The sequence below is a fragment of the Indicator indicator genome, chromosome 15, assembly GCF_027791375.1.
Source record: "Indicator indicator isolate 239-I01 chromosome 15, UM_Iind_1.1, whole genome shotgun sequence".
In the NCBI taxonomy this organism is placed as follows: Eukaryota; Metazoa; Chordata; class Aves; order Piciformes; family Indicatoridae; genus Indicator; species Indicator indicator.
In genome coordinates, this window is record NC_072024.1 from 6911603 (window position 1) to 6930101 (window position 18499).

Here is an 18499-nt window from a genome sequence, read left to right on the forward strand (position 1 = left end):
TTTTATCTAGCTTTAAAATTTTTATCACTGGTGAAGTGTATAGTAATGGTTATGAAAGCAATTAATAACAGCAATGACAGAATCAAGAGGCTGACTAATTTATCATTATAGATTTTAATGAGGCTTATAATCTAGCAATAAATATACAATATCTTCAAAAGCGTGGTGTTATAAAAATGATGATTTATTTAACTTTAATTCATAACTAGTAGGAACACCAAGGGTTGTAGAAACTAGGCATGTGAGAATGAAAATAAGAGAGGAAGAGAGTTTAAACTGAAGCAGGGTGTATGGGGGGAATCAATTCTTTCACTTTCATTCTAATGACCTTAAAGCAGACTAATAGTTCTGTAGATGTGGGAGGTATCTTCATGTGGACAGCTTCCTTTTCACCATCTCAATCTGCTTACTGTCTCAGAGGCTGCATCCCCAGAGTCCTCAGAAGATGGGGAGCAGTGGAAGTGGTGGCAATGCTTACTCTTTGGGAAAAGCTGTTTCAGAGATTTCAGAGCAAGATTGTGTAAAGAGACCCAAATGTGAAAAGTTATTACAGCAATTTGGAGATTCAGTATTCAATTTGGGAATTGGGCTTTATTGCCATGTTTTATTGTTGTATTATGGTGTTTTTTTGTGATCTTCCTTAGAGCTTTTACTCTTTTCCCTTCTTCCTTGGGCTGAGGTACTATATGAGCGTGTCTCTGGACAGGAGTGTTGTTAAAAAGTAATAAGCACCTGACAGGGGCTTGCCTGAGCAGTATAACAAGATGGCTGAAATTTGGAAAATTAATTATAGCCAGTCTTTCCCACAGGGAAGTTAGAAACTCACATGGTAGTGGTGGTATTAAAACAAGAAAAAAGCAAGCAACAACAATAGAACAGGAGAGATGAAACCTTACAAAGTAGGTTTCCTCACTCTTGGATCAACTAGGCATAGGTAAAAATATTCCCAAACAAACCCAAACTTGACCCTTTAGGGGCTTTTAAGGCAAGTTCTGAGCTGTAGAGATTCAGTTTGGGAAAAGTTACCTAGAATCCTTACAGGACACCTGAACATCTGGGGTTTTTCATGAACGCTGGTGAGGAAACTGAAGCAGGAGCAACATGTAGGCGTTCTGGGTTTTGTTGGTGTCTATAGTTCTTGTGCTATCCACAATGAAGCATGTCAGAAAATGTCTGTAATGTCTGCCTTGTTTTCCTCAATTCCCATGTTATTAAAGCTAAATTACAAAGCAGGGTGTGGTGTGGTGGTGATGGTGTGGGGTCTACAACTTCACTTTCTACAACTTCACTTTGGGAAGTGCTGAATGTACTGCTCCATTTTAGGAAATCAGTGTCCAGCATAGGTGGTTGGGAGGTGGATTGGTCATCCAGTGAGAGTCCCAGACAGTCTTTCATGTATGGTAATATGCTAGATAACCATGAGAAAGGAGGTGACTAAAGCTTTCTGACCAAAGGGAAGCTTAAAGTTGCACATGTTTAAGTGTAACAGTGATTTTTATCCCTCAGAGGAATCTCACCAGGTAAATGCATCATTAGACTGACCTCTGTCTTTACTTTGTAGAGGTGGGGAGTTTGGAGCTGGTTATAAATTCGTGTACCCCATCTAGCTTGCTCTTTGGGAATAAGGATGGAGTTGAACAGACCTGCTCATCAAGCACAGCTTAATAGGTAAAGAAGGGAGACCAGTGAAGTTCTGGACACTAGTTAATATCTGCCTAGCCACACTGGGCTATATCCTCCTGTTGTTGGGAAGTACAGAAGAGTCTCATTAACAGGGCTTCTCTGTGGAAACAGCTGTTATGTGTTTACAAACTCAGTGTTGATGGCCATGTTTAGGTCAGTGAGGAGACAGTGCTTCTGTAATAGGTTGATTTGGCATGTCATCTGTTGCTCTGCATTGCATTGCTCCCATGATGCTGGGTTGCTTCCATCTCTCTTGCAATGGTGTGCTAAGCTCATTACAAGAGATCAGTGCGTTTTCCAGTGACAATTTGCTGCTGCTGCAGTACTTACCACGCTCTCAGGGTTTGGAGTCAGCCCTTCTGTGATCAGTTGCTTTACACTGGGGTGAAAATACACTAACGTAATACTGAGTCAGGTTGTGCATTTCTAAGAGGTGCAAGCGCTAATGAATTTTCAGAGAGCCCCTGCAGGTAGAGAATCCCAGCTGCCCAAAGTCACACAGTGAGACAGAAATGTGATGAAGATTTCATGTGAGACCTCCTCTCCTTCAGTCTCATGCTCTAACTCGGTGGTGTAGGATGCCTTACCAAGGTAATCCTGAGTACTCTCTAATAGAAAATCTTTTGTCTGTAAGAGCGAGGCCTATTCCCGTGCAGCCTTACCTTGTCTGTTCTTTATGGTATTTTATGTTTGACAAGTTACAGCACATTTTAATGTAATTGTTAACACGCCTAATTTGCAGTCACACAGTCGTATCAATAATAATGGAAAGTTGTTCACAGGTAATAAATTAGCATACCATATAACTAGCAGAACTGTGGCTCTCAGGATATTGTTTCATGATCAAGAATTCCGTAGTTAAATATACACAGCAGTGGGCTGAGAACAAGCTGTTCATTTTTGCTCCAAGCAGTACCAGTGGACCAGAGTAATCATAGCTCCCAAAAGCAGGACTGGTTTTATTGATTTTAAATAGGCTTTCATTATGGAGCTGAGCCCATTACAATTGCAAGGAGCATCAGTGCCATTTGTATTCACAGCATTGGCTGAAGGGAAGGAGGTGTATTGTTGAACACAATGTAGAGGATGCTTATCCCTAGGAGTGTTATATTCTGTTCTGCTGAAACATAGGAATTTATTTAAAAGACAAGTACTTTGGTTATTTTTCCTATGTGGGTAGATTTATTTTTTTTTTTTAGAAATGTGAAATTTTAAACTGAGGACTTCTCCTGAGGAGTCAAGGTCTTGCTTGTTTCTTGACATCCAACTTGGGAACAAGCTGTGTTTTTTTTACTTCATATTTTTTTTACAGGACTCTTTGGAAATGTTTGTTTCTCTTTCTGTAGATTAATGTAAAAAAGACAAATATAAGATGCAGTGAATAAACTGTTAAGTCTGGGATATTAATGCATTCAAGTTATAATTAGTTAAGAACACATGCTGTTACCACAAATGCGTCATTAATCCACATGGAGCAGTTTGTGGCTATTTGCTGCTAAATTAGTGACACTTAACAGCAGTCCTTTTTTGCATTGTTTCAAATGATAAAGAAAATCTTTAATCTGTGACCAAAAAAAAAAAGTCTGTGCACACTTAAGAAGCAGTCTGTTTTCTTGTTTGGGTTTGAGTTTTTGGGGCTTGGGGTTTTTTATTCATTTACACAAAGGCTTGTCAATCAGTGGACATAAACAGAAGCTCACTGAAGCTTTCATTACCAGGTGCAGTGCTGTTGAAAATGTTGTACTATACTTCATGATGGTGTAAAGACATGTTGCTTGTTCTGGGTTCTCTTCAAATCCAGTATTTAGCAGCCCTGCTTGAGCATTTTTTCCAGTGTTCATACACTGGAGGGATGCCAGTGGAAATGAATTACAGCTTTTTGGATTTAACAGGTTTATTACTGATTCTACATATTGCTTTATAGATTATTTATTTATTTTTATTAAAGCCTGCAAGTGAAGGTTGCACTATATTCCAGCTAAAGCCACATTTTTCTTTTGGGATAGTCTTTTGTAACATAATTTGGGAATTCAGGCAGAAGACAGCATAAAAGCATTGTGTGAGCATCTCTAGGAATCGGCTCTTTAAATAAAATGGTGACGTTAAGTAGTGAATCAACTTGGTAAGTACTGAATGATCGAGCCTAGTTACTGTAAAACAAGATTTGGCTGGTTTGCTTCATTTTGCAGAGCCTGGGCAAATAACTCTTGAATCAAATTGCTTCCTGTTGGTTTCCCCCAGGGCAAGAAGAACCTGCTGTACTGTGCGCTGCTGAGCTGCAGTATTGATTAGTTCTTCTGGTCCAGTCTTTACATGGTTATGCTTACTTTCTAGTGTGTTTGTTTACGTTTCTGTTAGTTGTTTTTCTGAAGTTATTGTATTGCTCTGCTACTCCTCTAGTGGATTATAAAAATGTACACATTAATTCCTTTCTCTAATTTCATTTCTTTCAGTCAAATGAAGGATAATCAGCACTCATGTAGCATGCTGTTTAGGAGTGAGGGTAACGATCACTCACGTTATTGATGCCACATATCACTGTCAATAAAAACTCACATTGTCAGGATGGTTGACACCTAAACCCCATATAATTAAATGCTTGTAGCAACCATTAACAATACTGTATTAGATTTGTTATCACGAGAGCTGTTGTGATTTTAAAGTTTGCTTCTGCAGGTTGTAAAGTGATTTATAGTTTTAATTCATCTTAATAATTTGTGTGCTTAGGAAACACTCGATACAAAACTTTTTGTTGCATTGAAATTTCCTTGTTATCTGCCACACAGTGACATGGATAATAGGGAGCCCAGAACATGAATATATTGGAATGCAGGAATGTGCTTTTAAGGTTCAGAATGCTATATGTTAAATGTTACTGAATGGATAAACATCTGGAGGGATTTTGCCTTGTGAAGCTTTGAAATCAGGCATCCCTTAGTGTAGTACCTTCAATAGCTGTGTTAAAAATGCATTTCTGTCTTAATACAGGAAACAGAATATTTATTCCATAATATTTATCCTAAGGTCTAACTTTTCTTTTTTTTTCCGTAGTTACTGAAATTTATTATATGGGAACTTTGAAATGATGCAGTGTCAGAGGTGGCCTGCACAAAGCATTACCACACCTCCAAACTTTTATTTCATCATTTCTAAAATGTTTTTATCTAATCCAAGCCTAGAATGCCTGTGCCTGTTTGAATGGAAGTATTTGTATCCTCAGTGCCACTTTAACAGTAAATCTGTCAATTTAACAACAAATCCTGGTATTTTCTTGCATACTTACATAGAATATTGTGATTCAAGGTGTGATCTAATCCAAACATCACTGAAGTCAGAAATTTCCACAGACTTCAGAAAAGGGTAACAATGTTAGCATTCTCTAGACACACTTAATTATGTCTTAGTAGTGGGTTCTCAGACTTGGCAAAATACCTGGCAGTATTGTGATAAATGTTCAAAGTGACAGTACTCAGCATTAATAGACATTTTACAGGCACCTAAGAGGTCTTTATGGTTCAAGTAGCTGCTATGGTCCATGGAGCTGTGGAGACCATGAGTGATGTCTTTGTTTTGTGTTTTTTCTTTTGCCCTTTCCCTCTTTGTATTACTCTAAGCATGTCAGAATTGCTTCTATTTGTAACTTAGGTATTGGTGCAATTGCTTTTGTCACTGTGTCTTGCTGCACTTTCTTGTTACTAAGATACTGTTACACTCACGTTGCCGAGGATTCAAGTGATGGCACAAGCAGATGAACATGTTTTCACAGCTACTGCCTTTGCTCCACACTTACCTGCCCTTTGGAGATGGAAATTTCTTCTTCTAGGGCCACACCCGTAGCTCTACTTACATGTGTTCAGAGCCGAGAATGGAATTTGTTATCCTTTATGTGCGTTTGTTTGTTGTGCGTCCAAGACAAATTATGCTCTGATTCATGCTTTAAAAGCCATTGCAGAGTATAAGCTGTCAAACTGTATGCTGCTTCCATGATTTGTTGCACAGGCCATGTAGCATTAATAGCATGGTATTTATCTGTCCAATAAGTAGTTCATATTTATCCTTTAACTTCCTTGAACAGTTTTTTTTTTTTTTGCAATATTGCTTTACCAAAATGCTGAACTGACTCCTTTTTTTTCTAAAGAATCTAACCTGGAAATGCTTTTTGGAACTTACACTAACAAGCTCAGTAAATGACACAGAATAGTAATGTGTTTTTCTTTTCACAGAGGCAAAAGAAATTGTTCTGAAGGCACAGATTCTGGCTGGAGGGAGAGGAAAGGGTATTTTCAACAGTGGACTGAAAGGAGGAGTTCATCTAACTAAAGAGTAAGTCTTCAAAAATGAAAAAGCATAAATAAATTGTATCTGTTGTAACATTTAAGTTGTTTACAATAGCTATATCACTGCTTCTTTTAATATGTTTCAATAAAATAACCTTTTTCCTTTGCCTGTAGCCCTAAGATTGTTGAACAGCTTGCTAAACAGATGATTGGGTACAATCTGTCAACAAAACAAACTCCAAAGGATGGTGTGACAGTTAAGAAGGTAAGATTTTTACCTCTCAAAAGCTGAGGTCTGTGTTCAGCTGCTATTTTGCATTAATGTGCTGGGGGGCATGACAGATTTATTTTTTTCGTTTCTTTTCTGGTGCCTGATTGATTGCATCTAGTTGATGGGGAAAAAAAAAGAAAAAGTTACTTTGTCTGTATGTATTTTGTTTATCAAGTTCAGCATCCTTAGTGGTGGAAAAGGTCAGTTTTGATACCTGTTTTGTAGGGAATCCTTTGTCATAGCTTCATCCTTTGTCAAATGCTAGCATGACATCTGTAGAATTGACTGTACATGCCTATTAACATTCTACTGAGAGAAGTAATATAAATTAGAAAAGAGTAGATTCAGATTGGATGGTAGGAACAAGTTCTTTACCATGAGGGTATTGGAATACTGCAACAAGTTGCCCAGGGAGCTAGTTAAGGCCCCATCCCTGGAGATACTCAAGGTCAGGCTTGGCAAGGCTCTAAGCAACCTGATCTAGTGGAGGATCTCCCTGCTTGCTACAGGGAAACAGGGCTAGATGGCCTTTGGAGGTCTCTTCCAACCCAAACCATTCCATGATTCTATCTGTATTAATAATATTATCCATATTTAAGTCATCATAAACTTTGGGGAGCATTTATTAAAGATATTGAGAGATGATTTTGCATGACCTCAATTTAAATAAAAATCAAATAATAAAAAACCTAAACCAGCAAAATAAAAATGATGTCTAAAAGTAGGTTCTTCCTAACTTGTTGCATATAGAGAGTAAAATGTGGCTATGGTAGTGGTTCAGCTAGTACATGGTAATTCATTTACCTATGATAGTGCATACATCAAGGTGCCAAGATTCACTTCAACCTAAATATATTGTTCTAAATAAATATATTGCCCTAAATAAGAGAAGCAAAAAGAGCCCTTCAGCCAGATTTCCTTTATCTTAGTAGAGAGAACTGCTTGGAAGAGTTCAGCATAGAGCCACAAAGACGATGAAGGGAATGGAACATCTTCCTTATGAAGAAAGGCTGAGGCTCTCTAGCTTGGAGGAGACTTCAGGGGTGACCTCATTCATGTTTAGAGATATGTGGAGGGTGAGTGTCAGGAGGATGGAGCCAGGCTCATCTCAGTGATGTCCAGTGATAGGACAAGAGGCAATGGGTGCAAGCTGGAGAGTAGGAGGTTCCATGTGAACTTCAGGAAAAACTTTTTCATATGAGGGTAACAGAATGCTCAAACTGTCTGCCCAGAGAGATTGTGGAGTCTCCTTCTCTGGAGACATTCAAAACCCACCTGGATACATTCCTGTGTGACCTAGTCTAGATGATCCTGCCCTGGCAGGGGGTTGGATTGGATGATCTTTCAAGGTCCTTTCCAACTCCTAGCATTCTGTGATTCTATGAAGTCAGGAAATCCTAGCAATTGCCTGTCTACAATACATCTTTTTCTCTCCTGCTTTGTTTTACTGAGCAAGGAGGTTTATTCAGGTATATAGATAAGATCCACGCTGTGTTTGATGCCAGGAGATAATTTGGCGTGAGCCGAAAAGAACTGCAGTTCACTTTTAATATATCGTGAACAGCTTGGAGTATTAGCATAGAAGGAGAACACCTGTCTGGAAAGACATTGTCTAATGAGGGCTGGAGGAAAGTGCTCAGATGATTCTTCTCTTGGGGAGCAGGGAGAGCAGATTACCATCACTTCTCATAGGTTTTGTTAGAAAGAAATACTAGATATTAAAAAGCAGAAAGAGTATTATCATTAAGGCATGGCTGTCAGAGATTGTGATAATAGTAAGAATATAAACCAGGAATACGTTTCTCATATTAAGGCACTCTGTTTTTGAAAGATTTGTATTGCAAAAGCAGGCTTTTTTAATAAATTCTTTAGGTTTTTTTTTTCTTTTTTCTTTTTTTTTTTTTTGCCTGAGTTGTCCTACTCTGAATACACCAATACAGGAAATTTCACTCTTTTGTCTGAGTGCAAGACTGTTGATTGATTTACATACACAGTTCTGAAGGAGAAGCTTGCAGATTTCTTTGAAATTGGTTGAAATGAAAGACAGATATGAGTCTTGGGTTTTTTTTTTTAAATGGATTATTCAAAGGAGTTATATTAAGATGACTTTTGTACCATGTATAGAATAGCTGGAGAAGATTTGATGTGTAGTACCTTTCCTTCCCATCCACACATGGCTAGTGTGAATAAATAATGGTCAGAGTGCTGCTCTCTGTGTGAAGTTTAAGATGAAGTTTGCACTGCTGCACTTCAAATATTTATTTTGCTGGTACGGGAAAGTATATAGCCTTGATAGACTCTGTGTTTTTCCTTTGCTGCAGAGTTACATGGAAAACTTTCAGGAGACAGCTTTTCAGGAGACAGCTTGCAGGTATTTTAATGTGGATGCTTTTCACTGGGAGAAGCTGATCATCTGTTGTCATAGACTTCCATTCTAATTATAGAGTTGACTTTTAAAAGCTCTAGGTCAGTTCATGTCTTCATCACACATATATATAACAAGGTTTATGTGTTTTATATTTCTCACGTTGAGATCTTGATTCTTGGTACTTTATGCTAGGGGTATACACCTTGCTGTAAAATAATTAATTACATAACAGTTTGGCCAGTGGTATGCTAATGGTTTCTCCATTGCTTGTTAGATAGTGAAGAAAGCATGTGGGAAAATATGCGTCTAGGTCATGATAATACCATTACCTAGAAATATTAATGTCTTTTGAAAGTGTTTATCTTTTCCAAACTTAGCTCACTCTAGGATCTTCAAAGTAGTTGAAGGAGTTGAAGCATTCACTTCCGTAGTGTTAGGGCTACAATGCAAGCACTGCAGTTTTAATCAAGGGCTAGATACAGTAAAAGATGATTAAAAGTATGTTTGGCTGTGTCTGAGATGTCATTTAATGCAGTTAGTGCACAGAACATGCCAACAGACTCTTTAACCATGCTAAGGGCAGTGGGGAAGTGGAGAGTATCTGTCTTTTTTATTCTGTTTCAAGACATATGCATTCTGTGTGTGTGTATGTCAAGAATGTGTCTGTGTACATACACTTGAAGAAAACTGCAGTTTAGGAAGAAAAGCAAAAGCATATTTTTAGGGTTTTGTGGGTTTAAAACTTTCTGGTGTTTTGCAGAGTTTGAACTCACGGCTCTTTAAAAATGAAGAGAATAAACATATTTCAGAAGGCAAATAGTTATTAAGTCACTTTCTGTGAGACAATCAGTGTGCTACTGTCAAGTCAGGGAGTGAAAGTCTTGTACCTTTTACATCTGTTTGTAAGGAAGGAATAAAAGATAGAAATTTTCTACAATTAGAGCAATTATGGAGCAGCAAACGAGTTTTCAGCTTGCTTTCTCAGCTTGTGCACCTACTACAGAATTTAAAGCATGTTTGTGCTTCTTGAAGTTGGTGTTTTTCAAATAAATATCAATCTCCTCAGTTCCCTTGTAACTTGGAAGCTGGTGAGTTTACATAAAATCCTCTTATGGCAGCTTGGAATTTGGAGAGCCTGGTTATCTGAGAAGACAGTCTTCTCTTATCGTGACAACCTGAGAATTTGCAACCTGTGTTTTCTCTCCAAGCAATAACAGAATTAACATTTTGTATATTTGATTCAGTATAAAAGAGCTGTTATATTTACCCTCATGACAACAGATATGTGACTGTTAGGCATCATTTCTTTTTAAGAAGGAAAGCTTAAAGTTGTCAGGAAGTTTTAAAGAAAGCTGATATTGTATTTTTTTTCCCAAGGACATTTTAAATGGAAACTTGATATGGTAAACAGATAATGATGCTTCACATTCTTTGTCATAGACAAGACAGACAAAATATGAGAAAAGTCAACTGTGTGTATTCCATATCAGTGCTCTGAACTGTTTATTAATGTGTGTGTGTTAGTTTTGTTGTGTGAATGACTTAACAAATAATATTTAAAGACCTTTGCCACCAATTTTCCTGGCTTTGCTCTATATCGAGCAGGGAGGATGGTGAAGGAATTTAAGAGATTTTTGTTGGGAGAAACAAGAAATGTTGCACAGTCTGACAATAGATGGACAGTCAATAGTTTTGTGAATGAAGACAGAAATGTTTGATGATGTTGGCACAGTTAATTAGCAGTAGTGAGGGCAGTCACATGGGTTGGAAATAGCAGTTGAAAAGATACCTGATTTAATACTGTAAGTTCCACCTGCTGTGCTTGCAAATGTATTCCTCAAGACTTGTTGAGTGGATTCCCCATCCTAACTCTGGCCCTGATCCTGAGCAATGTGGAAACTGCCTGAACAGATCAGGTTAAGTTGGGTTTATCTGACCTATGTCTAAAGCAACTGACTCACATTTTTCAGATACATTGGTGCAGGATATGTAAGAAGCAGAAACCATGCATACAGGTAAAAAAGACTAATAGTAGCAAATCAAGGATGCTTTTCCTGTCTTAGCTCAGCTTCCTGCAAAATAAAAATCAATGTTTCTAAAGCTGGCTTTTTAGTAGCCCGAAATAGGCAGATGCTTTAAAGTAGTGCAATAGTTTTCTACATTTTTAGTTGTCTTCTTCACCCTAGTTTTCTTTAGTTTGCTTTTTAACAGTTGCTTATTTGAGTTACTCCTTTACATCACCCTGTGTTCTATGAATAAAGCAAGGTAAAAGCAGAATGAAAATTACTACAAAACAAATTTCTGCCAAGTCAAAAACCCCGTAAAGTGTCTTCCCTTCCATTCTGAGCACAGTGGGCTTCATTTAGTCTCTTGTCTCTTTCTTTTTTTTTCCCTGTACTGTTAAGATGTACAGCCTGGCAGAAGGTAGGTACATTCTTTCTCATGTAATCCAGAGCAGAGTGTCAAAACCACGACGTGGGTGAAAGTACAGCACATCTATCTTGTTTATGGTCTTTGAACTATGAAAACCCCAGCAATACTTATGTGATGGAACACATATTGCTGGGTAGGCAGAGTTTTAAGGCTGCAGGTATATACATGCCTCTCAGACCTGAGGATTTCGAGCTACTGAATAAATTTCACTTTATGTTTTGTTCAGAGTGATGATCTTTGTCTATGACCATTGTTCAGAGTGGTCGCTTTATGCACAGATGGTGCTACAAAGACATTACTGCTTAATACTTCTTAATTAGATTAAACATGATTTCTGCTACTTCCATTGAAAGAGAGGAAATTTTTGTAAGGAGAAGCTGTAGTGCTGTCATTAAATTGCAGAGGTAGTAGTGGCTCAAATTCCTGGTTGAAAAGAAAAACTGGAATGAAGAGCAGACCTGCAGTCTTTGCTCCTGAGATTATGGCACCTGTTATGATGATAGAGAACAATTAATAATGAACATATGGAGGTTCTTTTTCTTCTTAAGGTGAAGAACTTTTGGGGGAGTTGAGTATTTTTGCATCAAAACCATATGTGAGTTCTTTGCCAAGTTTAAAACTACTTAATCTCTTAAATTGCTTTAATAGCTATTGTTAAGCTATTGCAAAAATTGGCAGTTGGAATGAAGAGGAAAATATAGTTATTGCAATACTGAAATGGAGAGGACTTCTTTGGCATGTTTTGAGGAGAGAAGGAATTATAACAAAGAATTTGTATAGGCCATTTGCTCCCCCCCCCAGTTTTAGTGTAGTACTTGTAGATTCCAAACAATTAGTATTTGATCATCATTAGTATTTGTTGCATGGTGAGGTATCTGTCTGACACTGGTTATGAAATGGCTCTGTAGTTTATAAACAGAAATTAGTAGTTCTTTGGAAAAATAAACTTCTGTGTTTCTTGATTATGCCAGTATCTGAAGGTCACACTTCTGCTTGTGTCTTTAAATTGAAAGCAATAAGCTGGATGTCAGAATTATCTGTAAACCCATTTCCTTAGGAAGTAGTTGGGCCAGGCACAAACTCAGTGCTGAGATTGTGTCCTATGGCCCTCTGTCAGAATGAGGGAAAGAACTTAAGCCTGAGGCTTTTCTGGTGAGTAATGGCACTAGTGATGAAATGTAACTGAGAGCAAACTTTCCCTCTTACATCTGTGTGATTTGCAAAGTATAGTCCCTTGTGACTCAAGTTTTTCAGAGGGTAGCATGTTAAAGTGCTTGTTCACAATAAAAAAGGTAATATGGAGTTCCTCTTTGTGCACAGACACAGCTACAGCTCCCATTCTCACCCAACAATTGGGTGTTCCTGCTTTACACTGCTTGTTACATGCCCCAGTGAGAACAGCAGCATGCAAGGATTCTCTTACTTAGAGAGGGGGGATTTCTTGGGAAAAGGATCACTGGGTTCTATTATGTTATAAAAGCAGTGGAACGAGCATTTCTTTCCAGGGTAGCAAATATCAAACTGCTGCACTTTAAAACAGTTCAGAAAACATGAAACCACAATGTTCTCTGCTCCACCAGCTAGATGGACCAGTCAGGACTGTTGCTGTATTTTTTTTTTCTACCATATATTCATTTTTAGGTGATGGTTGCAGAAGCACTGAATATTTCCAGGGAAACATACTTTGCAATTTTGATGGACAGAGCCTGCAATGGACCTGTTATGGTTGGCAGTCCCAGGGGTGGTGTTGACATAGAAGAAGTTGCAGTTACTAGCCCAGAACTTATCTTTAAGGTATTAAAATAATATTTTAAATAACAAATTATTCTTATTAGTTATAAAAAGTATTTTTTTCCTTTCTCCTTCTGTTTCTCTTTCTTCCATGTATAGAAAAAAGACAATAAGAACCATAAAAATTGTGTTTCACGAAGTAGAGGATCAGACCTGTCATCTTGTAGATGCTTAACATCTGATTTTGTTAGTGTTTGTGTCTCTAGCTTGATAAAAAAAAAATCTTAAATCTGTCATATGATTTGGTAAACTTAATGTCTGAAATATTTTATGAGTGAGTTTCACCTTCTGGAAGGTACACAGGTTTTTCACAAGTGGGCTGGTGCCAATATGGTTATTGTTTCTGTGGCTGTTTTTTTTTTTTTTTCTTCTAATTGACAGAGTTGTCAATTATTTCTTTGTACCTGGATGACTTTTGCATTTGAAATACAACTGTTGTAATTCCTTTCTTAACAATGACTACATTTAAGTATTTTTTTCTAATGATACTGTGGCGTGGTAACGAGCAGACAAGCTATTCATCTGGGAAAATAATTGATGCCATCAAGTATAATTATTCAAAAAAATGGTAAAAATATTTAATGTGCATTTTACACTCAGATAAACTTCACAGTGTTGCTGGCCAGTGACACCCATTGCCTTGAAAATATTCCAGAAGATGTCATAAAAAATTAACAGACTAAATATTCGTCAACGCCATCTGTACAGTAATTAAAAGTGAAAACTGGTGTCACATTGTCTTGTCAGCATGCCACCCTGAAGAATTATATAGTTTTTGGAAGGACTCTTTCATAGTTGGTGTGGTAATTATAACATACCCTATAGGCAGCTGCTATAGTCTCAGTCTCAGAGAGCTTTGGCAAACAGCCATGCTTTAATTACTAATTTGCAAAGGTATACTAAGTGTTTTCCTTCTGAAGTTCTAAATCTCCATTCAGATTGAATATTTAGCTATATTTATGCACGGTGTTGTTACAGGAGGAAATAGATATTTTTGAAGGCATAAAGGATCATCAGGCATTGCAGATGGCAAAAAATTTGGGTTTCAAAGGACCTCTGCAGCAGCAGGTAACTTGACTTTTCTCTCTTGGTTTATACTGAAGGCTTTTTAGCCCAGCTATGTGGTCAAATGCTTTCCAAATAGCTATGAAAGGCTGAGTGTCCATTAGAGCAGAACCATTTGGACATTTTAAATGCTAAATTGTGTCTGTATAATTGTCATCAGGCTTTAACAACTTTAATAAGGCCCTTATTGTTCCAAAGTGAAAGTCCCTGATCTTAGAAGCAGTTGATGACAACATGCTTTTACATCAAGTGGGATTCTTTTGATTTCATTGGAATCCCATTGGAGAGCAGTGAGTGATGTTGGGCAGAGCTTTTTGGGCCCTTATTATGGGGAGAAGTAAAAGCGTGTTTCTCTGTGTAATTGAAACATTTCTTTTTTAAATTTTTTTTCCAGTATTCATCTCAAAGCCAAAAGGCTGGCAGCTTATTGTCTGTCCAGAATCTCTTTTGTTTATATATATATATAGATATAGATATAGATATATATGTATATGTGTGTATATATATATGAATTCCAAATTGCACACAAATGTGCAAGATATTTTGCCTTTATGAACCATTTTGCAGAGTCAAAGAGAAAGCTTGTTTGTGCTGCTTTTGCCTGTTTTTTTTCCCCATAGTATCAAACTGTCATTTTTTAAGTACTCCTTTATTTCTAATTCAGCAGTTTTAATTATTTTCTATCCCAACCATGCAATTAACAAATGCATAATCATTAAGTTGATTAACACACGTTTGAAGATTTAGCTGTATCTCTAATGAGGAGGAATGATTATGTAGAACCTTTCAACCCTTGAAGAGTTTTGGTACTTAATAATTAACAGCAATATATGGACTTTTCAACAATACATTTAAATAATGCTGCAGTGAAAGCTTTTCATTCCTTCTGTTGTCAACCTAAAGGAATTTACTGAAGCAGAAGGACATAGTTTTTATTCAGACAAATCCTAGTATTTACTTATACATTCAATATTTCTAGGTTGGGATTTTATGCTTTGCCTCGAAGAGGCTCAGTACTTGTAGACCTTGAAAAAGAGAAATGTTGACGTTAAACTGCCTGATTCAGAGAGGTGCTAAAAGATGGAGCAGCCCTTAATAAAAGTTAAGCAATTCTGGTGATCTGTTAAAATTACAGCAGTTTGCTAGAGCAATAGCAGCTTCTCAGGTTGCCCAGAATCACTGTGGGGTTGCATGGTGAGGCTGCTTCTCTGTTAATAGCCCTACCTATGTGATATTAAGATAGTTTGTCAACTGAAGTGTTCACACCAAGGATACTGCAACCTTGATGGGTGCAGATTTAGAACTGATGATTTTTTCAAAGTCAAAACCACTGAGAATGCATCAGCTGATGACTTTTGAGCAAGACTTCATAAACAATTTGTATGCTGTTTCCAAACTGTAACTATTTACAGAGTCTTAGACGTGTTGCTCCTAAAATTTGACGCAGCACTCGAGGTGTAGCTGTGTCAGCAATGAGTAGAGGGAGAGGGGAATGTATTCCTCCTGATATAGTGCAGTGTTGGGGTTGAGTCTTTCCAGTCATGCTGTTTTATTTCTTATGAATGGTGCTGTGAGAGGAAGCTGACTTCTGGTTCTTTTCTTCTCATTAACTTTGCTTATTAGGAGAGGTCCCAAATATTTTTGGTTTGTGTACTTCAGTTAACTGATCAGTAATGAAGGCACACATTTGAGTGGTTCTTTATTAGTGCACTTCTTCATCTGCAAACTTATTTCAGCTAATAAGTTGTCAGTGTGTAATGAGCCAAAGGGATTTGTTTTGGGTTGCTTTTAATGCACATTCATATTGCTGTTATTTAAGCAGTTCTATTAATGGAATAATAATGAAAGGAATGGAATAAGAACAAATAAAAACAAAAGGTCTTTGAAGTCGGTAGTCAGTCATGATACTTAGAGGTGCACAGAACCACTGGCAGAGATTGATGGTGAGGAGCAATAGGGAAGAAGCAAGAGTGTCCTGATAAGAGTAAGCAAGCATGATTCGGACACACTTTCTTCAGAAAAATGTTTTGGACTGATGTAGGAAGGACAAACATATTTTTTCTGAAGTCACTAATAAGCACATGCTACTTTATGGTTTCTGTATTTAGACTGATTAATGTGAAGGCAACTTACAGCTAAGCACACTGCAGAATATGTCATTATGAGCTGTTAGGCACTTTTAAAATTAAACTTGCCACAGTAATCGTGCTGTTTGTTTTGTAGTCTTTAAATGCACATACACTAAATGTCACACAGTATCATAATGCTACATTGGAGCTATTTTAAATACTACATAAATATGATTAGGAAAACAGAAATAAAAGCAGCTGCTATCTAGAGCTGGTGTGCAATTTAAGATAATTAAAAATGATCAGTAATGGTTTACCTTTGCCTTGAAAACTGTACTTTTGCTTTTCTGTGTGCTAATTGTAAATCTCTGGATCAAATCTAGGCAGCTGATCAAATTAAGAAGCTGTATAATCTATTCTTGAAAATTGATGCCACTCAGGTTGAAGTGAATCCCTTTGGTGAAACTCCAGAAGGGCAAGGTAAGAAATTGAAGGAAACAAATGAATGCATTATAATTGTTTATTTATTCAAGCTGTAAATTAAATTGCATAGAAAGCTATAGCAGAAGCTTTGCATTCATTTCATTTTGTAATGTAATTTAAGCAACATTCATAAATATTCCCATGGTAGATTTTACATTTCAATACCCTTTGTTATTTCATCCAAATAGTGGAAATATTGGCTTCTACATGTTATGCTTGGTGAGAAACACCAACATTTTCTGCTCTTCTACTCTTTCTTCAAAGCTGAGTTTTTCTTGAGTTTATTATGGGATTTTTTTATTTTGTTATTAGAATTATTTACATTGTTTGTAAATAAATTTGTTATTTTACCTTTATAAACATATGGGTAAGTTCAAATTAGAAGTGTTAACTCTGCAGCCTACTAGAGCACTGGAGAAACTCTAGCTGGAACTGACACTTAGCTACATCCACCATGAATACAGGGATAAGAAAATATATAGTAAAAACAAGGAGCTGGTTAGTTTTCACACTGTTATAGTAGTTGATTTTCAAACTGAAACCTGCTCTTCCATGTATCATGGATGAAGGTGGGAAGTTGTGGAGCTCAGGGGGAGCTTGCTGAAACTTCAGTGTCACAAAACACTGGTAATTTCCTAGTAGAGGCCTGTGGCATCATTTTATGATGTGAGAAAAGTCTTTGACACAGGGAAGTGCTGGTGGGCATTTCTTTATTGTTGGTCAAGAAAGACAATTCCACCTTATCTCCAGTTTTGTAAGATATCCCTATAGATTGCAGATTAGAAAATGGGAAGACAAAGCTTTTAGCTATTTTAAGAGACATTGGGAATGTGGCTGCTTAATTGTGCTTCTGGAAACTTGGTAAAAGATCACTGCTGTGAAAATTAAGAACATGAGATCCGCACGGGAAGCAGTATTAACTGAAAAGAATCAGCAGTTTGAAAATACTTCTGTGCTCACATCTAGTTGGTAAAATAAACTGCTTTTCACTTAAAATCTCTATTGTTGGCTCAGTTGGTCAGGAATCCAGAAGCTATGTTTGGGCTGGTAATTATGCAGTCTTTTCCAGTTGTCCAGTCTTGGGTTTCCCTTCTTATTGAAGAAACAAATGCAAAAGAATTCGTAGTGAATTGTACAGTGTTTAAAGGAAAGTTCTGCTAGTAATGACCTCTGAAAAGCTCTAAAAGGTGTAAAATAAGTCCAGCCCCACTCTTTTGTATTAAGACATTTTAAGTGATGGTATTTTCTGCTATAAAATAGGCTTTGTGACACTAAAATGCCTTTTTGTAAAGTAGCATTTTAAAACCAAACAGGAATGTCTTGTCTGCTAAAGTATATGAGGGTAACAGAGGCAATAAAAATGATCAACTGTGTCACTGACTGTTTTTACATAATGAGCTGTTTTCAGGTTAAACTAAGGTAGGAGGACATTTTTATGTCTTAAACATATCAATTCTGCTTTGATAACACCTGTTTTGAATTCCTTCATGGAAGTTTGGTGTTCTTGCCACCAGAATCCTTTGCTCTCTGCAGATTTCCAGCCCGTGTGCTCAGATTTCTGGCTTGTTTTACATACCATAATAACATGCACATTGAATCAATAATTTCTGCACTGTAAACCTCACCCAGCTTCATAAATGTAATGCAAATTCTTAACATCTAATTGAAGCTCCACTGATTCTTAAGCACTTTGTGAAGTGTCTGATAGGGGAGAGACACAAAAAACCCTGCTGTTGACCTGTGCAATTCTATTGTAGGCTGTATTTTAAATGGAAATGGAAAATTTGCCTTCAAAATCCAATAGACTGTTGTTCCCCTCCCTTCCCCCCCACCTTTAGCCTCACTGGGAGTGAGGTGAGAGTGACGTTTTCATATTGTGTTGTCCAGTGAAGTTAAAACAGAACAATGAAATAGAGCCTTGTAAAATGAATGGTCTGGATTTTTCACATTCTAGCAATGGGCTACACATGACACTTTTGACCTTTTGAAGATGAATGGGACCTTTTGAAATAGATGCAACAAAAGCTGCTGGAGAACTTCCCTGTGGATTATGATGTTC

At 37.2% G+C, this 18499-nt stretch overlaps 1 protein-coding gene across 1 annotated transcript in view; it reads left to right on the forward strand.

The window, feature by feature from the left end:
- Positions 1 to 18499, forward strand: part of SUCLG2 (succinate-CoA ligase GDP-forming subunit beta) — a 132155-nt gene that overhangs the window by 52254 nt on the left and 61402 nt on the right. The window contains exons 4-8 of the mRNA XM_054387590.1: positions 5907 to 6006; positions 6135 to 6225; positions 12674 to 12826; positions 13802 to 13891; positions 16341 to 16437. Of these exons, the coding sequence (XP_054243565.1) occupies positions 5907 to 6006; positions 6135 to 6225; positions 12674 to 12826; positions 13802 to 13891; positions 16341 to 16437 (531 nt within the window). The remainder of the gene's footprint in view (positions 1 to 5906; positions 6007 to 6134; positions 6226 to 12673; positions 12827 to 13801; positions 13892 to 16340; positions 16438 to 18499) is intronic.